This window comes from Vespula pensylvanica, chromosome 14 (assembly GCF_014466175.1).
Source record: "Vespula pensylvanica isolate Volc-1 chromosome 14, ASM1446617v1, whole genome shotgun sequence".
Lineage (NCBI taxonomy): Eukaryota > Metazoa > Arthropoda > Insecta > Hymenoptera > Vespidae > Vespula > Vespula pensylvanica.
The window spans coordinates 2,554,733-2,578,366 of record NC_057698.1 but is presented as its reverse complement, the minus strand read 5'-3'; the positions used below and the strand labels follow the sequence as shown (position 1 = coordinate 2,578,366).

The 23,634-nt window shown below is 29.4% G+C and overlaps 2 protein-coding genes across 8 annotated transcripts; both read left to right on the top strand.

Moving 5' to 3' along the window:
• The first annotated feature begins 57 nt into the window (after window positions 1-57).
• On the top strand, window positions 58-5,339 carry LOC122634399 (oxysterol-binding protein-related protein 2). 5 transcript variants are annotated; one of them, XM_043823298.1, is made up of 10 exons: window positions 58-350; window positions 990-1,113; window positions 2,459-2,657; window positions 2,751-2,860; window positions 2,982-3,140; window positions 3,311-3,511; window positions 3,580-3,769; window positions 3,960-4,076; window positions 4,148-4,365; window positions 4,476-5,339. In XM_043823298.1, the coding sequence occupies exons 2-10, from the start codon at window positions 1,082-1,084 to the stop codon at window positions 4,576-4,578; spliced, it is 1,329 nt and encodes a 442-aa protein (XP_043679233.1). In that variant the 5' UTR covers window positions 58-350; window positions 990-1,081; the 3' UTR covers window positions 4,579-5,339. The 5 variants fall into 5 exon arrangements, with proteins under 5 accessions (XP_043679233.1, XP_043679236.1, XP_043679234.1 ...); XM_043823301.1 differs by lacking the exon at window positions 990-1,113 and having other exon boundaries at window positions 59-262; XM_043823299.1 differs by lacking the exon at window positions 990-1,113 and having other exon boundaries at window positions 59-350.
• Window positions 5,340-9,027: 3,688 nt separating this feature from the next.
• Window positions 9,028-23,141, top strand: LOC122634400 (tumor protein D54). Of its 3 annotated transcripts, none has more exons than XM_043823306.1 (6): window positions 9,028-9,318; window positions 18,688-18,818; window positions 19,724-19,872; window positions 20,841-20,900; window positions 21,472-21,634; window positions 22,213-23,141. In XM_043823306.1, the coding sequence occupies exons 1-6, from the start codon at window positions 9,300-9,302 to the stop codon at window positions 22,348-22,350; spliced, it is 660 nt and encodes a 219-aa protein (XP_043679241.1). In that variant the 5' UTR covers window positions 9,028-9,299; the 3' UTR covers window positions 22,351-23,141. The 3 variants fall into 3 exon arrangements, with proteins under 3 accessions (XP_043679241.1, XP_043679239.1, XP_043679240.1); XM_043823304.1 differs by lacking the exon at window positions 9,028-9,318 and adding an exon at window positions 16,148-16,910; XM_043823305.1 differs by lacking the exons at window positions 9,028-9,318; window positions 20,841-20,900 and adding an exon at window positions 16,373-16,910.
• The last annotated feature ends 493 nt before the right edge of the window (window positions 23,142-23,634 follow it).

The following is a 23,634-nucleotide window of genomic DNA, read 5'->3' as shown; positions in this document are numbered from 1 at the left end:
AAGGAAATGGGTTGTACAGAAATGTAAGAGTAAGATAGAGATAGAGGGAGGAGAGAAAGAGAGAGAGAGAGAGAGAGAGAGAGAGAGAGCTCGCGTCACGCCCGAGGGTTAAACGTGTGCATACCTAGTCTCGGAGCGTCCAGCTGATCGCGGTGACTTCGTCAACGTGCTAACAAAGTGACGAACATGTTACTCTGACATTTTTAATCATTCGCGAGTGAAAAACATAGAACAGACAAATCAAAAGAAAAATAAAAGAAAAGTAAAGAAAAGAACAAAAAAAAAAAAAAAAACAGAGAAATCGAAACAAACAATTTTATCATCCAATGAGACAATATCAAAATGACACGGTGATAATCGAATCTCTCGATTCATTCGTTAATTTACAGGATACATTTCAATTTAATTTCTTTATGTCATTCTGACGCATAAACACGCAACCAAACCACGCATACAGATAATACAAAGTTATTGTGAATTTCTCTCTTTCTGTCTTTCTCTATTTCTCTCTCTCTCTCTCTCTCTCTCTCTCTCTCTCTCTCTCTCTCTCTCTCTTTCTCTATCTCTATTTTCTGGTCGGTGGCCTCAAAAAGAAACGATATAAAACATCATGTGGGTTTATTTATTCTTGTTTTTATATTGAGATATTTCTTTTTTTTTCTTCTTCTTTTTTATTTTTTCTTTTTCCCTTCTTTCTTCTCCCGTTTCATTCCTATCCTTTCTCACTCTTTTTTTGTCTATCTGTCTATCTGTCTATCTGTCTCTCTGTCTATGTAACTATATATATATATATACACACATCTAATATATATATATATATGTATATATATATATACATACATATGTAACGCCGCGACGCCGGATGTCGTTGGACGTCGCGACATCGTCGTCGAGACGCCAGAGTACTCGCGACGCTGCCACTCTTACCGGATCTTATAAGCACGTTCCATCAGCTTCGATTTCATCTTTCTTCCTTGTTTCTTCCAAAGACAAAAAACGAAATTATTTTTACGGGCTGAACGGAACACGAGAGGCAGCGGTGGCGGCGGCGGCAGCTCGATAACGACGACAGGCTCGTACAATGGCCAGCGAAAGGATATCGGGTCGATACAGGTTTGTCTTTTGTTATGTTTGTTTTATTTTGTTTTGTTTTGTTTTGTTTTGTTTTGCTTTGCTTTGCTTTGCTTCGTTTTGTTATGTCTTGTTTCGTTCTGTTTTTTTTTTTCACTTTTTTTTTGCTTTTGTTTCTTCGTCTTTCTCTTTCATTTTTCAACATTTTTCCTTGTCTCTCTTCAAACGACAGTCCTAAAAATTCATCCTCCCATTTTTTTCCTCACTTTAAACATCCTTTTAATTGTCACTCGATTTATCCAATTTTTTTTCGCATAATAGGAAAAGAGAGCTAGTAGGTAAACGATTTTTCGAACGTGATCAATCTTTTGAGAAAGATCACGGATTCTCATTCACAGAACTCGATTATCGACCGGTAAACGAAAGGGGGTGGAAAGAACAAATGAATGGGGTTACTCTTATTGGACTTTCTCTCCTGTCCTTGTTTTCGAGATAACGTGATGTAATTTCCGTCGATGGTACTTAGTTATATACATATGTATATCAGAAAGAACAACTTATCTTATCTTCCAGGGAAACATCCATTTTATATACATATACATACATACATATATATATATATATATATCGCTGATCGGATTAGATCATTAAGAATTTGATACAAATTAATTTTACTTATAAATGAAAGAGTAAAGAATTACTCGAACGAGATATTCGATTATAATTCGATTTACAAAAGGATATCCATAGAAAGTCATCGACTTATATCCTTTGACGAGATTTAAACGATCGTAAAGCAGATGAACGACCTACTCAAATATCGTAACTTAAAGTAGGAATACGAACTAACGAGGTCACCGACACAAACTCCAGTTGTCTTTAATAAATATAGTATCTACACTACAGCTATGACAATAAAATTATTGTACTTGAATATTGGGAACACTGCTCGTTTTCTGATCAAATTCAAAGGGGAACACTTTACTGATAATCTATATATGTATACATATACATATATACTTCTATATGTACATATGTGTATATATATATATATATATACATATATGTACACCTATAGTTGGATCGTGCTTTTGCTTTGGCCTTTTCTTTCTCGAGATATTGCAAACTTCATTTATCGATTCGAGACAAGCCTTTGGACGATTACGTTGCCAAAATAACACATATAGGAGTAATCGATCGTATTCGATGTTATTACGTATTCATCTATGAAACTATGTGTTCATGTTCATATACGTACTTATATATTTAGAATGAATACCATATAATATACATTTTTTTATATTCATTTCATTATATTCATATATATATATATAAATATATATATGAAATATATATAGAATAATTAATATGATTTGTTTGATTGAAGAACATCATTACCGGTTCCGGGTCACTCAGAGGTAAATCTCTGCTCGGTATTGTCACTGGGCAAGGACCTTAGCAAAATCACAATGCCTGTTATATTCAACGAGCCACTTTCCTTCCTGCAACGAGTCGCAGAGTACATGGAATATGCAAAATTATTGAAGCAGGCTTCCGCTGAACAGACACCTGTCGGCAGATTACAAGTAAGTTAATACATATTTATATATATATATTCTTTTTTATAAGACAACGAATACATAATTTATAAAATATTTCTATTCGTATTTATTACGAAGTACGTTGCCGCTTTTGCCGTAAGCGCTTTGGCTTCGAATTGGGAACGTCTTGGAAAACCATTCAATCCGTTGCTCGGTGAGACGTACGAATTAACCCGTGAAGATTTTAGGTAATATCTTAATACAAAGAATCCCGATTAAAATTCTATTAACTGTTATTGTTAATAAACTATGAGGAGTTAATTTTTCTAGAATTTTTTGTATTATTTTTTCTTCTTTTTTTGTTTTTAGAATAGTATGCGAACAAGTCTCTCATCATCCACCAGTATCGGCGTTCCACGCTGATAGCGATGATTTCGTTTTTCACGGTAGTATACATCCTAAATTAAAGTTCTGGGGTAAATCGATAGAAGTACATCCAAAGGGTATCGTCACGGTCGAATTACCCAAGTAAGTTTTATATAATATAATATATACATACTTACATGTATATATATATATATGTGTGTGTGTATATATCCCTTATTCGATTTCAATCATAAAAAAGTTTGCTCCGGTGTTGAATTAATTTTCTTAAAAGTACGATCGATTTTATTTATTTCTTTTATCGATTATATTAGATGGAAAGAAGCGTATACTTGGCAGAACGTTAATTGTATACTTCATAACGTATTGGTTGGACAACTTTGGATGGAACAATTGGGAGCCCTTGAAATTAAACAATGTGGAGGATCGAATTTGAAAGCTGTGTTAACTTTCAAAAGTGGAAGCTGGAATGGCAAGGATTTACATCGAGTCGAAGGCTTCATAATGGATCAAGAGTAAGATCTAAAAAAAAAAAGTAATGTTCAAGACTCAACATCGAATATATAAAACGTTTTATCTTCAGAAAAAGAAAGTTGGTATATTTGTATGGGAAATGGACCGAAAGATTACGTTCCTGTGATCCATCCTTGTACGAGGATGCTCTAGAAAAATTGAAAAGGGATGCTAAGAGTCCGCAAGGTAGTCCAGGTCACAAAAAAGTACTTGCCAAACTTCACAGTCTTAAAGTTGGGGCTTTCAAACCGTCTCATCAGGTAAATGTTAATTGTATGAAAAAAAAAAGGAATAAAAAGAAAGATAATTATTTTTTATTTTAACATCTGTTCGAGAATAAATAAATAAATAAAGAGTTAGTTTAATCTTAGGTATCGTTGAAAATAAATTTGAAATATCACATGATCTTTATTTATATCGAAGATGATAATGAATTCTGTTTTTAATTAGGATGCTATCGACGAATCATCTACAAGTATAGATGGCGAGGACACACCAATGATCGACGAAATACCAAACTCGAAAACCCTTTGGGAAGTTTCACCGAGACCTCCGAACAGTTCTAACGTAAATATATTTTCTAATTATTTTTAATAAATCGAAATAGAAATATTAATATTTATTATCAAAATTTGTAGTACTTTCAATTCACTACATTCGCGATGTCCCTGAACGAAATAGAAGCAACCATGAAGGAGGATCTATGTCCGACCGATTCAAGATTAAGACCGGATATTAGAAAATTAGAAAATGGCGATCAAGATGGTGCAGCTACTGAAAAGGCAAGACTTGAAGAGAAACAACGTGATTCTAGAAAGATGAGGAAACAAAAGAAAGGACAGGAATGGATGCCCAAGTAATTTAGACAAATTTTATTATTATTATTATTATTAGTATTATCATCTCTTAAATGAAATTTATCGTTAATGTAATTGTTAATTTATGTTATTATTTTTTTTTGTATAGATGGTTTAGATGGACAGTTAATCCATACACGGGCCAAGACGATTGGTTGTACAAAGGAGGCTATTGGGATCGTAATTACACCGACATCGAAGATATATTTTAATAAATACTAGAACAATGATTTCGACAAAAACGAATTTAAAAAAAAGAGAAAGAAAAACTAGGCCGTGTAAAAGCAAGGAAAACGTGTTACGTTTGATGCATTTGCCATTGTGGCCAAGATTTTGTTGTTGTTTCTTTTCTCAGAAAAGAAATTAATCGACGTTAATATTATTTGATTGTGAGTAAAAATTCATGTTGTTGAAGGCCAATCAGCCAAATTACGAAAAAAGAAAAAAAAAAGAAAGAAAGAAAGAAAAGAAAACGGCTGGTACGTGTATGTACGTGTAATTAGATAGTAATTCTAGAAAAGAAAAAAAATATTAGAATACTTTAAGGAGGTGTAAGCATCTCGTGAGAGAGCAAATATTTAAGACAAATTTCTCCATTAGTTTTCATTATCTTTCTCCCCTTTTTTTTGTTTGCTATTCCGATATTGTAACAATCTCATGATTGAAACAAACCTCTGTGAGAGATGAACTCGAAAAAAGAGAAAAAAGAGAAAGGAAAGAAAAGATTAATTATAAAAAATCAATGAAATTTTGCGATCTATACAAATTGTGTCTGCTTACGCCGTGTATATATGTATGTGTGTATATATATATATATATATAATAGATAGTCGAATTTAACATGGAGGAAAAACATCTTTAACGTTTCCAATGATCATAATCAAACTCTAAAACGAAATTTTCGAGCTAAACCGCAATTATTCGATCTTGTGTATAATTAGAATGCGAGCTTACGCCTCATAGAATGAAACGACAAAAAAAAAGAAAAGAAAAAAAAAAGGAAAAAACATAAAAGAGAAAGAGAGAAATCGTATGCAGGTCATACGTATATACATAGATAATAAGTACGTATGAGTGTGTATTATGAAAAAGAAAAATGTCCGACAAAAACGAATTAGCTGAAAGATTAGAAAGCAAACGATATAAAAAGAGAAACATGTGTGATACATCACACGCTTGTATCCTTCTGTCTCTCTCTCTCTCTCTCTCTCTCTCTCTCTCTCTCTCTCTCTCTCTCTCTCTTTTTCTTCCTCTCTGTCCTTTTCTGTCTCTCTCACTCTCTCTCTCTCTGTCTAACTGCCCCATTAAATCAACAGCCTTCTTTATTTAACTAGCTCTCTACTAATTAATTAGTCATGGCGATCGTTAACAGCATGTCAACTCGTTAGCTTTCCATTCATTGAGAACGAAACCGTTTTATCACTTTCTGACATAGAGACCCAAAAAGAAATAATTAAATGATAAGAATATAGACAAGATTTACGTGTATGTGTGTGTAAGGTTTTCAACTATCAAAAGAAAAAGCAATGAAATTTTCTTGAATTTCTCTCTCTCTTTATAAATATATATCCATCTTTAATTAATCTTTTTTTTGTTCAAACGACAAAATGCAAGTTAAAAAGAAAAAAAAAAGAAAGGATGAAGAAACGAAAAAATACAGACATAAACGTATTATACTTGATCACACGAAAGCATATGCGAGCACGCACGCATCTCGATGTACATACATACATACAATATATGTATATGTTAAAAAATGGCGAATAAGACTATCTTCAAGAAGAACTTTTTTATAATAGCAAGAAAAAAATAGTTCTTCCTTACGATCGATCTTCCGTATGAGAGATTAAAAAGAAAAAGAAGAATAAAAGGAACAAAACAAGACAAACAAACAAACAAACAAACAAACAAACGAACGAACGAACGAACGAACAAACAAATAAATAAATAAACAAACAAAAGCTGTCCAAAGAACTAACTTGTCGTGAAGAAGTTTTTTCGAGCACGCTCAAGCAGGCACCTCTTCTGCGTTCATTTTTACTAATCGAAAATTATTATGAGAAAAACAAATCGTAGCGTCTCTGTGACACTATTTTTATAAAATAAACAAAAGATAAAGAATGAATTAATCGGTAGCTTTTTGCGATTCTATGTACATACATGCATACATATATACATACATACATATAAAACGTTTGTATCATAAACGCTTGTACTTAGGAAATTTTCTTTTCTTTTTTATTTGATTTGATTTTATTTTTCAAGTAACTCAATCAAAGCTAATTAATTAAAAGAAGAAATAGAAAACGAAAAACGAAACGAAACAAGAAAAAAAAAATACTATTGTTATTACGTCGGGATTAAATCCGAATGATCGATTACGTCTAGATTAAATCAGTTATTAAAAGGAATTTTCTAATTGCATAATAACTATGCATGATTACTTTAACTTTTCTATATTTTATTTCTCAAAAAGAATTTACATTCGTTAAATCCGAACTTCTTCAAATATAATTTCTTCTTTCTTTTATTTATTTAACGATCGTTTTCACAAATACACTATACATCAAATTTCAAAGCGTTTCCAATTAATCGGAGAAATCTTGAAAATTTTCGATTACGATCAAACACTTTGTTGTGCCAACACAGTTGTCTCCTACGCGATTCGAATTGATTAGAATTAGGATTAAAGAAGAATGCATACGGACTTTAAGAGCTTCTAAATCCGTCAGCTTAGCTTAGCAGCTTGGCTAGCTCGCGTTAGAATCTTCACGAATGTTGTATAATTGTATTAGAAATTATTGTTTAGAAGAGAAAAAAAATAAAAAAAAAAAAAAAAACAAGAAGCAGAAAAAGAATGAAAGAAAGAAAGAGAAAAAATGCAAAAAAAAGAAAAAAGAAACGTAAACGCGATGAATTTTATTACGAACGATCGAAAATAATTTTGTTAAATTACTATGATTTTTGTGACTGTAGACTTTTTTGTTCTCGTTTCTTTAATCATTGTAATAAACATTTGTAAGGAATTAACAGTGGACACACACATACATGCACACACATACACTCACACATGACATGCAAACGTACATACATATATACTCGTATATATGCATGTATATACAAATTGGTATAATATATACACTAAGTACAAAATCACAAGAATGAATATTGAACAACACAGATGAATGCTTTTTCAATTTGTTCGTTGCCATATTGCGAGCAGAAGCATTAATTTCTCCGAATCTTTCAAGACAGTCTTTGACTATCTAGATACGCTTCTTAGAAATCAAGCGTTCTATCGAGATTCGAGATGTCGATAATTAATAATAATAATAATAATATTAATATTAATACTACTACTACTACTACTACTACTACTATAATAATAATAATAAATGATAAATACAAATCTTACGAAGGAAATCGAAGTACATTATGTGTGAGATTCGATATGATAGAGCCTCGATCGCGTCGAAATTCTTGATAATCCGAAATCATTGATATTTCATTGTTAACAAATAATGATATATTTATTTTTTTGGTTGAAATGCTTTTTGCAATTTTGGAAAATTTATTAACCATCTATCAGCGTGTACGAATCTATCCGAATAACGATTAACGAGATGTTATATTAAAAAATATGAAAAGAAAAAAAGAGCATTGAATTTAAAAAACAATAAAACCCAGATATAAATCGAGGTTCTATTGTAGAATGATTCAATTCAAGATCTTGATTAACACTTACCAATTATTGATAAAATATAATCCAAGATAACGTGCAGATAAACGCACATCATTGTTACGTACATTCAAAGATACATACATGGATACACAAACACAAAAAAATATCTACATTGACAAGAATCCATAGAAAATGACATGTTAAAATAATAACAATAGCGTGTGTGTACGCTGATCCACGTAGGAATTGATCTCTGTGCAATACAAACAATTTTTACGCTTCGATACGACGTAATATACAATAATATAATGAAAAAAAAAAAAAAACAAAAAAAAAATAAAAAAATTATCCGTGGCATTTGCCAGGATCAGGAGATATAACATTGATCCTGTAAGAAAAAGAAGGAAAAGAAAAAAAAATTACTCTTTATATATGTATATTGAACGGATCGTTGCGTTGTATAGAAACATTTCTATAACAAGATCGCAAGTTTTTAGGTGATATTAATTATCATGTTTAAGTTGCATATATACATATATTTGTATATATTATATATTATATATACATATATAATATATATATATATTATAAAATATATGTGTATAATATATATAAATATGATATATATGTAAATATATATATACATATATATATGTATAGACGAGCCAGTATATAACTGTACATAGATAAATAGCAAATGAAAAATAAACGTTATTAAGAAAGAACTCGGAGTAAGTCTCTCGTTTATTCGAATAATATATGTATGCATATATATATATATTATCTTATTTAATTTATTTATATGTACATATTTACACGTATAACCAAAATTTCGAATAAGACGGGAAACAAATAATAAATATTTACGTCGATCGATCGATATTATCGATCATTCGAAGGTCGACGTAACTACCACTTCCCTTTCTTACCGACACGATCATTCCATAAGCGGCCGCGTGGCGGCGCTGAGAACGACGGCGTCAGCTCCAATATGGCTGCCACGACATTCGACGCACGGCACTCAGAAAGAATCGATCTCGACCCGGTGACGGAGAACACGTCTTCTGGTCTCGCGTATCTCTTTCCAAGAAGTTGTCGACGTGCCTTTATCTCATTTTGAACGATCTTGTTTCAAGTGTATTACTACGAATTTCACGAAAAAGAGGACATCGAGATAAATACAAGGAGTGCTTATTAAGCGGACGATCTTCCTTAGTAGCAGAACTACTTCGTTTCAACGACGACAACAAGATGAGTAACGTACCAACAGGTGAGAGAGAAAGAGAGAGAGATAGATATATAGAGAATATCAAATTAATTATAAGCAATACATACGTATATATATATATATATATATATATATATATATATATATATATAAACACATATATCCATCTTTCTCTTTTATATCGCTTTTATATTGATAGTTTTATTGAATTATAATAATCGACGATATATTTACGATGTATGCCTATTACGTATGGTCGACGAAATGCGTTCTATGTGGCGTGACGAAAAGAGAGAGAGAGAGAGAGGGAGGGAGGGAGAGGAACAGAGAAACAGAGACAGAGGTATAGAGAGGGAGTGGGAGAGGGAGAAAGGAAGTAGTTCTAACCTAAGCGCATTTTTACGTGAACGTAATCACAGCTGCTATACTACCGAACATGTATATATTTTCTCTGTGTATTACTACGCCTTTCATATACATTTGAGGAAGATGATTTAATGGTTATTTTTTTTTTATTAATTAATGAAAGTTGTTGACCTTAATGAATATATGATGTATGTGTGTCTGTGTTTGTATGATTGTGTGTATATATATATATGTGTGTGTATTTATATGTGTATATGTATGTATGTATGTATGTATGTTTGTATAATAGGAAAATATAATTAAAATCGATTTTTAGGTTAGAACGTCCAGGGTATTGAACTGATTATAATCGTTCAAATTGGTCGTTTTATATTTGAGGAAAATCTATCTCTATCTCTATCTCTATATCTATCTTTATCTTTATTTCTCTCTATTTATTTCTCTCTCTCTCTCTCTCTCTCTCTTTCTCCTCTCTTTCTCTGTGATATATCTCGTCAAACGGAAAAGCCGGCTCACGTTTATTCTCGTTCTAGCCAGGCATAGTAATTGGATTAACATAATTAGCAGAGAACTTCGTTTCTTCGCAGCTCGATTGACTTTTAGTTAACGAGGATAAAGAAGCCATTGGAGAGATAATTTGTTAATTTTAAATAGTTGACGATATTTTCTTTTTTTTTAATTTTATATATATATATATATATATATATATATATATATTTATCTGTAATAATAATGAAATACGTAGTATGTATCTTATCTGTCCAATAGAAGCCATGTGTTCCGAATGATCTTTTCTTTTTTTTTTTTTTTTTTTATCGATTTTACCGTCGTAAATATTCTCCCATTTTTTTTTTTTTTTTTTCGTTATAATTATCATTTATAAAAATACAGTGTAAACGTATACGTAGTTTTAACGAAGTACAGGATCGTATTACCGCATAAATTTTTTTTTTTACGAGCACATACCATGCATTTTTTACAGGTAAACTTTTCTTTATTTTTGTATTTTTCATTTCTATTATCGAGTATGTGCGTGCTAGAAAGAAGTAAATGAAACTGACCTAACCTAACTTCCTTCGGATTATTCGTGTTATATAGTATTATAAAATATTACGTTCGTTAGTATTATTAATCGTAATATTCAAAGCTTTGAAATAAAATATGTGCTTTATATAGGATATTACAGTGGATAACGCATAGAAACGAATCGTAAACATTGTATATTGCGTATAAAATGAAAAGAAACAAAACAGAAGTTTGGAGAAAAAAGTTAGTGAAAGAATATACGTGTGTGTGTTTGTGTGTATTATTCATGATAAGTATAACATATAGCTTGGAGAGATAAGAATTGTTATGTCGATAAGCAGAGGTCATGTTCAATATCTTATCATTTTAAAACGAAATATATATATATAAATACATACGTATATGAATAGATAATTATTACTTCTGTAATTATTAGCTATATATATATATATATATATATATATATATATGTATATATATAGCTAATAATATATATATATAATTTATTTCAACTTAATTTTAAAAATAATCATCATTTATATAAAGTCATATATTTTCAGAATATGTATTCCGAAATATATTTGATCATTTTAATTGGAATTATTTAAAAATTATTTTTTTATAATGTCAAACAAAAAAAGTTAAGTATGCGTGTATAAGTCATTTATTTTTAAGAAAATAATTTTTTTAGGTAGCTTAAAAATGTTGTAAATACGTATGTTTTTAGGCAGATAAATATGTTTTTTAATATCCCAAATGACTTACGAATTATATATCAACTTCGTAATTATCGGTTTGTACGTATATCATTGATCTTTATAATGTATCTTTATAATGCATTCGATTCATATAGGAAATGCATAAAGAATTAATCATTATTACAAGTTTATTTCTTTCTTTTTATTAATCTATTAATTTAATTCGAATGAAATACTTTGTTGGTTTTAATTTATTTTATTTTTCAATAACAATGCTTTCAGTTAATATTTTTATAATAAATTATTTTATAATTAATATTTTAGAAATAATATATATATATATATATATGGAAATCAAATTTGGCAGTATTAGTATTAAGAATTAAATTATATATTTCATTGATTGCGTCTACACGTTTAAAAAGAAGGGAATCTTTATTGTGGGTGGTCCTCGATCAAGATGATATTTTCTACTTTATTGAAGGTGAACCAGTGATCTCGAGATCCTTCTCGATCAATGTGGTTAGTAAGATACACAGAACGAAAACGTGGAGAAGGATTGGTCAGGATTATTAATTTTACTCGCATATACTTTTTATTAACAAGATATAAATCCCCTTTTAAGTCTATAGGTCCTTCTAAAAATTATATTTTTCAAATAAAATTCATCGTTATTTATGTGCGTTAATTCTTTAATGAAAATGATCGATTTTAATTGTACAAATATTAAATTATTAAGCGACACTTGCGAATTTTTATTTTTAGATCTATAGATCTTTTTTTTTTTAAGAGTAGATCGAATGCAACTCATCATTTTAAATGTATCATTGATTTGATATATTCACTTTTTGTTAAATTTATTTCAAACATCATATATATTAATGGAAAATCAGTCGAGAAATGAATTCGATGAATAGATCTTTACGAGTGAATATTCAAGAGGATCGATCCCAAAGAGCTATTTATAAAAAAAAAATTATGATTTACGTCAAACTTGTGCCCTCGTACAATCTCGTCGATCATATTGAAGTGTTTGTGATCACGTATAACATAAGTACTTGACTCGTGTCTTCAGTCATCAACTGATCACGTTTCGATTAATACTCATCGTTATTAATGCTATTGCATGTTTCCCGAGTCCATTTCAAACGATCGATTAAATATAAATATTTAATGTACAAGAGCGAATCAATAATTATTAACATGGTAAATAATTATTTATTTGAATTAATTTCAATAGAAATAATACGATGATTTTACTAATTCATGCTATGGATATATAAATTTTTCATTTTTATCATCGTATATCAAATAAATTTTTGATTAACTATTGAGTATAATCTATCTATATATATATGTGTGTATGTGTAGTTGTAGAAATGAAAGAAAAAAAGAAAAAGTATATATATATATAGATTTCTTTATGATTAGAAATTGAGTTTGATTTCTTTGGATCTCGTTTTCTAAGGAAATATTTATATGCAATGTTACGAAATGTTAGAAGACTATAGTATAATCTCTTGACGTAACTTAGTTTGCTAGTAATCGATGGAAACAAAAAAGTTAACGAAAACAGCTCTTTTCTTCTTCGTTTTTTTTTTTTTTTTTTTACATCAAAATAAAAAACCAAGATAAGACTCTCGAGGATAAATTTTCATCACTTCTTCTTTGCGACGAAGTAAAAAATATCTTATGAATTTTTCAAGAAGACTTAATTTTTTTTTTTTTTTATCTCAACAAATTTCCCTTGGTACGCTCGTTTTCCATGGTACGCAAATTTTTATTTTGATTTCGACCTGCGAACTTGATTATGTATGTATTTTACTTGATGGTAAATAAAAGGAGAGAGAGCTGAGAGTAAGGGGATTAATATTTTCTTTGAAGTCGCGAAAAAGAAAAATTAAAAGGAAACGTTTTATGCAAATTTACGAACCCTCATCGTATTTCGTTATCACGAATCTAAATATAAGCACAGACATACACATACCCACATATGTGTACATGGATATATAAATAGAACAAAATGTTTATCGAAACAGAAGAAAGTTTCCGATTTTGTATATCAAATTATCCATGGCTCGCAGTTGCAGTTTGTTGACTTTTTCGCGAAATAAAAACAATACATCGTTCAAATTCGCTTTTGCAAATTTTGAGATTGATTAGACATTTCTTTTTTCTTCTTACAATATTTTTTAGATTAAGGTACATGCGAGAATCGAATTTTTCGACTTTGAAAAAAAAGGAAACAAAAAAAAATGAGAAACAAGTGGTACTCAGATACGTCTTTAAATCTCGTAGTTAATTAAATCCGCCACGAAGAGTATAAGAGTGTAGTAGCACTTATGCTAGTTTTCTGGATGAAAATACACTACGACTATATGCGAAAGAATGTCGTTGTTATTTTTTATTACATAAGAAACTTAAAAAGAGTATACAGAAAAAGAGATAAAAGAAATAAGATTAAATAAGTTTAAATATAATCTTAAATTTACAAAAATATATGTATATATATATATCTATCTATATATATATATATAATTTTTTATATATAATAATATCGAATTTCTCGACTCTATATTTTAATTTGTATAATATTTTTATATTATTATTTTCGTTGAAGGAATGAAATTTATCATCATTGATTAAAAGATTAGAAAATTGTGAATGAAAGAAAATTATTTAAACTGTCTTAATAACGAGCCTTTCTCTCTCTCTCTCTCTCTCTCTCTCTCTCTCTCTCTCTCTCTCTCTCTCTCTCTCTCTCTCTCTATAATATATATATATATATATAATAAAAGGAAAAAGTAGTATTCGTTCTTCAACCTTCACAGGAGGTTCCACGAAAAGGCGGAGCTATCGATTTCCTTTCATGCTAAAGTAACCTGGCCAGGTTATAATGCTTGGCTACACATTTCTTTCTTTTAGCCTTTATTGTCTTTTCTTTTCTTATTTTCTCTCTCTCTCTCTCTTTTTTTTTCCTTTTTTGGTTATAAACGTTCCACACGATTCATCGAGTAGAACGGTACCCCGAAGCGAGCAATTTTTTAGCTGAGAATTTCTCAAAAGAATTTTTATTATATAAAATTATTGCCTTGCGAATTTTTAATCATAGTGAAAGCAACAATTCTATATAACTGTTAATTAATTAAATATAATATAATATAATTAATTAATTAATTGTTTAAGTAATTAATTAAATAATTAAGAGACTAGAGTTTTAGTTGAAGAAGTATATAATTCCAATTATAAAATTTAATTTGTTTATTTTAATTTGAGACGGACTATCGTTGTCTCGAATAACGAAATAAATTTAATTGCAAATCTCTTCTAACGTTTCATCCTTGATCAAAATTTTATCTTACCAGGATGTTGGTAACCTTGAAGTTGTAGTTACACAGCGAAGACCCGTATTTAGAAGTACAACGGTAATCGACTCGAGACAATGAACCGGTTTTCGCAAGAGGAAACATCTTTGTTTCTTCTCATCTTGGTAATAAAAAATTTCGTTATATTAGAACGGTTTTTGATTAGGTAACCATCATTGCAAAAAAAGAAATGTAAGTACCTGTAAATTGCTCGTTCGGGTCGATGAACTTCAGATCGTTCAATTTAATCTATCGATATATATATCGCAAAAAAAGAAATAATTGATAATAATTTTAACAAAAGGATTCGTCAAACAAAAAAGAGAAAGAAATGCAACAAAAAGAATACAAAAGAAAAATGTATATTAAGAATTGTTCGATCATGATAAAAAAAAAAAAAGAAAAAAAATTGTAACAATATTAACAAAACGCGCATATTATAAGAATTGTTCGATTATCATAAAAAAATAACAAAAAACAAAAAAACAAAAAAAAATATTCAATTTTAACAAAACACAAGTGTTGTACACCTATTAAATATATTTACATGTTATTCCATATACGCGATAAATTTAAGATAAACAAATTTGATTAAAGAAAAGCAAAATAATAATTATAATAAAAGAAATAAAAACAGACATTTGCTGAAAGGAAAAGTGAACAAATTTATTGTAGGAATTATTAAACGTAATATTCGAATAGAACAATTTGTTGTTGACCTTAGGTCATTGACCTTTATGTATATGTGTATATATATATATACATACATATATACATTACACTGTACTTATATATACATAACCGTAACAGTATACCGAGAAGAGTTATCGTATTTAAAAGCAGGTTTCTGCGAACGTACTATATCGTTATTGTATACATTCAAAATGGAGACTGTTGTAAGCGAGAAGAAGAGAATCCTATGAGAGAACTGGGACTGATTTCTATCTCTCTCTCTCTTACTCTAAGCATGTATATATATATATATATATATATACTCCTTCCTTTCCTTACCATTTCTACTTTACCTCGTCCGGTTTAAGACTCGAAGCCGTTCTCCAATACACAGAAGAAGGAGGCTTCTATTTGATTTCTTTCTTTGAGAGTTCCTTGATACGTGGCCATCGCGATTGTGGCGCCAACCAACGTCAAGGATCGGCAAGGAATGATCTCTTTCGCGCCAGCTGTTAGCTGTCGTCGTCTGCGAGTCTCGATTGGTGCACGTGGTCTGTCATATCCTTCTTTTATCTTTTAGTGTCACTCGAGAATCATACGAACGTAGTACGATCCTGTTTTTATCTGTTATCAAATAATTCTTTGTTAAACAGTGCTTTTGAGTTCTTGGATCGATAACATTTTTTTTTTAAATAAATCAAAAAGGAAAAAAAACAGAGAGAGAGAGAGAGAGAGGGGAAAGGAATACGTAGAAAATTAAATAAATGGAAAAGAAGAAGACGTAATGGTGAGATAAGAAGGAAAGGAAGGGGAATTGTTTTTGACAAATAGTGTAATTCAAGTATCACGTAGTAGATAATCAGTGCTCGACAGATGACGCTCGTGACGTTGAAGAAAATTGGCGGGAATCTTTTGAGAAGATTTATTTTATGAATGAATGCATGAATGAATAGATGAATGATCGATCGAATGAAAAGAAAAGATACACGAACAAACAAATAAATATAAAAGAAAAAGAAACAGAGATAAAATAAGAGAGATATGAAAATTGAGATGTCTGAAACAACAGATAAGAATATATTGTCGTCGAGATCTATGTCGCAAGGATCGAGGATCTGTCAGGAACACGATTACCAAGAAGATGAACATTGTTCGAATGAAAATGATCATGATTTCGAGTCCTTGGAATATGAAGAAGACGCTTATTATTCGAATTCAACGACAACGCCAAGTTTCGATGATATCGACGAGTTATGCGACGATGCCGAAGAGATTTTCGTTCATTGTTGGCGAGATTCGAACGGAGAAATCGATGAGATCGTAGTAGACGATGTCAATTTCTCGATTGAAGCGGAACATCTAAAAGCTGAGGAAGTCAAGAAATCGGGTGTACGTGGATTTCGAAAGAAAAGATCAGTCAGAGTGATATTTCAAGATTTTTCCAAACCGTATCTTGCGAAGATCATCAACAGTCAGAATTATAAGAAGTTTTTAGAATTGGTGAAAGGTGCATCGAGTTTGTAAGAAAAAAAAAAAAAGAAAGAAAGAAAGAAAGAAAGAAATATCCTACCACTAATTAATCTTATTTCTAACTCTCTATAACGTCACTTAATTTTGATATCTCGTACTGATTTATTTATTTCATTCATTTTTTTTTTTCATTTGTTGCAGTAAAATTAATAGTTAATCGTTTAAAAATCAATATTAATATTTATTTGTTAAATGATATTATACATGTATAAGCTATATATTGTGTATAATATATAGATCAATTATAATTTATAAGAGTTGTTAAGAGTTATAATATCGCTTTTTCATTTACTATAACTTATAAGTTATATATATATATATATTTTTTTTAACGTGAGAAAAAGAAGTTACAGAGAGTTAAATATTAAGTACACACATATATTTAATAAATTATGTATTAATAGCTTTAAAAATCATTAGAAAATTTCTCGCACCGGTAAAAACGTGATATGTAATCGTTAAAGAAGAAAAGTCATTTATCTTGTAAAATATTGTACCAGAAAATATCGTAAATGAGCGATGATCTAATTAGTAGCTTTAATTAGTATTCACGTGTCGAAATTTTGAAAAGGAGGTCATCGGGTGTTATCGGACACGTGAAAGTTTTGCACCAACTTTGGTACTCGATATGTATAATATATATATATATATATATATATATATATATATATATATATAATATGTATACAATACACGTACATAGTATATAGACATTATTAGTTGTTAGAAATTGCTCGTAAATTTTACGAACGGAAAAAGGACGCAGTTAACCGCATACCATAGTTCCTTTCTTTTGTTCAAGTTAGTAGTACATATGTACATAGGGACCCCTCGTCAAGCATCGTTCCAATCTTCGACGTCATGCTAGTTAATCTAGTGATTAATTACACCCTGCAATCACGCACATCGTTAGTCAATATTTTTTTGTTGTTTCTTTTTTCTTTTTTCTCTCGTTGAAATTCTTATCCCAATGAAGTCGAGAGTAGTAATTTCGTTTTTTATTCTTTTTTTCTTTTCTTCGTTTTTTCTCTTTTTTCCTTTTTTTTTTTTCCCCCTTTTAATTCCGAAGTTATAAACAGCGCGTAAGATTAGAGAGAATAATAATATGTCGTTGAAGCTACATATCTCATAGTTGTATAGTTTTCTTATAACACACAGAAGATTGTAATGTGATCGATAAAACGACAATGATCTACGTCCGTTAGATCTTAAGACGACGGCAACGACGATGAACTTACGCAACGAACAAGTTGAATTTCTTCGACTACTACATGACCGGTTTGTCTCTCAATTCTCCTTCTACAGACAATATCGATTTACGTAATTATTGCTTAGAGAAATAAATTTAAAAGGAAAAAAGAAGAGAAAAAAGAAGAAATAAGAATCAATATTAAAAGAAAGAGGAAACAAGAAAAGAAGAAACGGAGATCTAAACGTAGAACGTTTTAAAGATCGCGTGATTTTTCGATATATATATATATATATATATATATATATATATATATATAAATATCTTTCGATATAAATTGTCTCTATTTTTTAAGTTCTTTTTATTTATTTCTTTATTTATTTTTATTTATTTGATGAGGTTCTATTATGGTAACGATCATGATCGAGAAATTAGATATTCTGGTTATTTATACATATTTGTATGTGTGTTATAGCGCGCGCGTGTGTGTACGTATGTATCTATTAGAGTTGATGAGTCAAGGAACGTATTTTCTAAAACGCAATTCTCGTTTCTGTTTTCATAGGAGAGGATGCCTCTCTTCACCCAGCTGGTTCTCTTTCTCCATCAGCTGACAATGCAGCGAACGAGTTGCAAGGACTCACTTTGGAGGAACAAGAAAGTCAGAGAGCTGTTTGGAACGCGGAACTTACTAAGGTACATGAGTATATGTGACATAGATGTCTTTCAACACTGATACTGGAGTACCAATTAAGTGTCCTAATTAATAAGGGGAGAAAGAGAGAGATAGAGAGAGAGAGAGAGAGAGAAAGTAAATAAAGTGGATAGATGATAAGACAATTAGTTTTTATTGAATCAAAAATATTTAGTTAAAAAAAAAATAAGTAGAGGGAAAACAAAGTAAAATAATAATGATGATGATGTGGATATTAATAATAATAATAATATTCGAGACGTTCATTATTATTTTGTGTTAAATAATAATAATAATAAAAAAATAGTTTTATTATAAATAGATTATTTGAAGATGAAAATAATGAACATTATATTTCGAAGTTACAATTATTTCGTGTTGTATAAATAATAAAAAACGAAAGATAGTTTTATCGTAAATAGATCATACGTCAGGATTAAAGTAGTAAACTCGTGAATATTTTATATATATTGTAATATATATGCATGTAATATAAATAGTATTACTCATGTACTATGCTACAATTATATTATATTAATGGCCATTATTATACTGAGCTACAAGTAACTTATTATTATACTAAGTATAACTTTTTCAAGGATTAAAAAAGAAAAAATAGGAAAGATGATGCTATATGTTTAAGAGTAACGATTAATTTTCTAAAAAAGATATTAGATATTAGGCTAAAAGAATATGAATAAAATTTTAATGCAATGAAATAAGATGAAACATTGCCTTGGTAGAAAAATAATTTATGACTTTTACGTTCCTAATATGACAAAAATCTCAATTATTTTTTTTGCATCCAACTATATTATAAATGATTTATCATTATATATATATATATATTATATTATATTATACGATATTATATTATATATATGTACATACATGGTATATGTCGTAGATCGAAGAAGAGATAAATACACTCAGGCACGTATTGGCGAGCAAGGTGAGGGTTTCTCAAGAACTAAAGAGGAAGTTGGGCATCAGCGTTTGGAAAGAACTCACCGATGACGTGAATCAGGGCTTGAAGAACGTTAAGGAGAGTCAAGTGTATGTGTGATTCCTTTTGAACGTGTGTGCTGGTGTGTGTATGCGTGTGGGAAGTGGGTGTATGTATGCGTGTGAACATACATACGTACATACGTACTTACGTACGTATGTATGTATGTATGTGTTGTATAGAAAGTACCTGTCTGTCTTATACACTCATTTTCATTCTACTTGTTGATATTATCATTCGTCATCGTTTTACACGAGTACACATAGACACATACATATATACATTTGCACATACGCACACGTACTTATACGCAGATATACTTGGGTGCCAGGAGTATATAAGAAGTATCGAGCAAAAAATTACAGCATGATTGATTGATTTGCTCGACCATCTTTTAAAAATCAGCAATCATTAATTCATAATAGCGAAGAAAGAGATTGGGTAATCGCTTTTATTTCGAATATTTGTTCGGTGATGATAACATTCCTCGTTAAAGTGCTGCTTCCAATTCCTAAGATCTTAGATTTCAAAACCCACAGGCACATACACACACACATACACATGTATTACACATAATCATTTTTGTAGCAAATATTAGAAACGATAGAGAGCTTGGCATTCGGAGAAAGCTTTACAACGAGTAAGAGTATCAAGGACGTTAAATTCGTGTTTTACAAATATTTGATATTTATGTTTTGTTGAAGTTCAACGTTAAACATTTTTTTTATATACATACATATATATATATGTGTGTGTACACACATATGTGTATGTTTTACAAAAATTAACATCGTTATTGATCGTTTTGTTTATGTCGAAAAATTTTTCATTGTTATTTTATTGATTTTATTCACTTATTTATTTATTTATTTTTTTTTTCTTTTTTATGACGTGTATCTACAAGAGGAAAGTCATATTTTTCTACTTGTCCATTTTTATTTACATCTTCTTCCTACTTTCTCTATTCAGACACGTAGAACATTTCTTTTCTTTGACTTTTGGTTGGGTTCTTATTCAGTTATCAGAACGTTGGAGAGAAACTCGGTCAGTTCAGCAAGGCGATTACCGACAACAGTTTGTAAGTACGCAAACAATAGTTTCTGCTATCAAAGATCCAACGTTCCTTTCCTTTCAATGTTTCAATAATATTTAAATAGTTTTTTTATATTTTTTTTTCTTTTTTTTTTTTATCATCATTATCTTATTTCACGCTATCGTGTGATACGTTTTCGTTTTTTTTTCTCTCGTGTTTTCTTTATCTTTTCTTCTTATTTGTTTTTTTTTTATTCATTTATTTTTTATTTTTTTTATTTTTTCAATTTATCAAGTAAAACACAAATCTCGCTTATTTTCACTCAATGTTATTTCTCGCATGGTACTTATTATCATCACGCAAGCTTATCATTAATATTAGATTAGCATTATAACTATGATCATGTATTTAGATAATTCACGTTTCAAATAATACAAGGTCTAAATTGGATAAGTATGTTTGAGAAAGAACGAACGTGTGATCTGTAAAGGATCAATGTAACACATTATTTTTAAGACGTAGATCGATACGTATTAACAAGTTTAAAACTAATGTTGACTTTTTTATCTTTTCTAATTACAAATGTAAATCAATTAATTTCGTTTGTGTTATTTAGATTCCAAAAGACGGAATCGGTCTTCAAAAGTACAGCCGAGAAGACAACGAGCATTCTTGGTGGTTTTGGTAGTGGCATTTCTATGAAATTAGGTCAGATGCGTAATTCGGATAGTTTCCGTTCTTTGGAAGAAAGAGTTGGATCTGCATATGAAAATGTTAAGGTAAATGTATCTGAAAACAGGTAATATATAACACATAATTTATTCTATTAACTTTAGTATAGAAAATATATGAAGCACAACGATAGAAGTATATACAAAATTAATTAAACATTTTATTTTATATATAGGTACATGTACAATATATATATATATATATATGTAACTCTTTGCATTATAATTTATTTTCTTAATTTTTGATCAATTAACTCCGATCAGATTTTTCTTTTGCTTTCGACATCTTCCCTATAATATGTATATATATATATATATTTTATGCGAAGTAATTTTTTAAATTATGGGTTAATAATTTTACAAAGTTACTTATCTATTTGTTATATTTATTATTATTATTACTCTCACTGTTCCATCTATATACTAAATTATTTCTATAACATCTATTACATCTGAATGATATGGACGTTTCTGAGGCGATGGTTCAAAAATTTATAAAAAAGAAAAAAAATGCAATTTTTTTTTTTTTTTATTGCAGTGTTAATAAAAGTTCAAATGATATTCGAAAAGAAAATATATATATATATATATTTCACATATTTAATATTAATTTTATTGATTGATAGACAAAAGTCGTGCCTTCGAGATCTAATTCAACGCAAAGCTTCGACGATGCATTACGAGAAGCAGAAGCAACGAGACGTGCATCAGCAGCACCATCAGCAACCAGTCCGACAATTCCTGAGGACAAACTTCTCTCTTAGAGTTGACTTTGAATTCTTAATGGTCACCTGTCTCTCCTTTTCTGCGCTACACACGCCAACGATTATATGATATCGATTGTAAACGATTTACGATCGACTATCTCTATCTCGCCCTATGCTCTATCACTAATTAATTAATCGTCCATTGCATTTTTTTATTATCGGGAACTAATCCACCGAATCAAGTGTACGGTTGGAGAGAACGTATATTATTATTATTATTATTATTATTATTATTATTATTATTATTATTATTATTTTATAATTATATTATTATTATTATTATTATTATTATTATTATTATTATAATTATTATAATTATATTAAAGGATGGAAAAAGAGGATCATGAGCCTACAACAACAAAAAATAACGAGGAAGATTTGCCGAGCTCTTTGCCGATCGTTTTATAATTATTATTAATATTATTATTATTAATATTAATATTATTATTATTATTATTTTTATTTTTATTTTTATTATTATTATTATTATCATTATTATTATTACTATTATTATCATCATTATTATTATCGATTATCGATTATTGATTATTGTTATTATATTTTTCTTTTTATATAATATGATTATGTATTCTGCAACGCCACGAGCAATAACGTTATCAGCTGAAAAGATAAGAAAAAAAAAAAAAAGAAAATTATTTTTATTGATGGAGATTTGGACAAAACTAAAAGAATGGTATTACGCGTTCAAAGTAAATGACGTATTATGCTTGCGTGATTAAAAAATGTTGACGATAAAAACGATAAGTTAAATTCGCAATTGAAATGGATATTTCGACAAGTTTTTTTTCTTTTTTTTTCGTTCAGTGACAATGCATATATCGTCCCGTTTTTTTTTTTTTCATTCGTTCGTTCATCTGTTTCTTTTCTTTTCTTTGCATTCTTGTATTCTTTTTATTCCTAATTTTTGTTCCGTGAAAAAAGCGATCTTTCTTTCTTATTTACTATGATATATATCGTTGAGATTTTATAGTGCTAACGTGACAAGTAGGTTGGTGATCGGTAGATCAAGGAGCTTTTCTTTTTTTTTTCCTTTAATAATAATTTTAATGATTTTTCTTTTCTTTCGCTTCTTTTTTTTTCTGACTCGTTTTGCACTTTTTTCTTCTTGTTTATTATTCTTTTTTTTTTTTTTTTTGAAAATAGATACGATATTTCAAACGAGAAATTATATTTTTTGTTGGCACTTGCTACGCGGACACTGGTGATTTTTATTTTTATTTGGAGTATATATACATATATACATACGGATCATTTTAATAT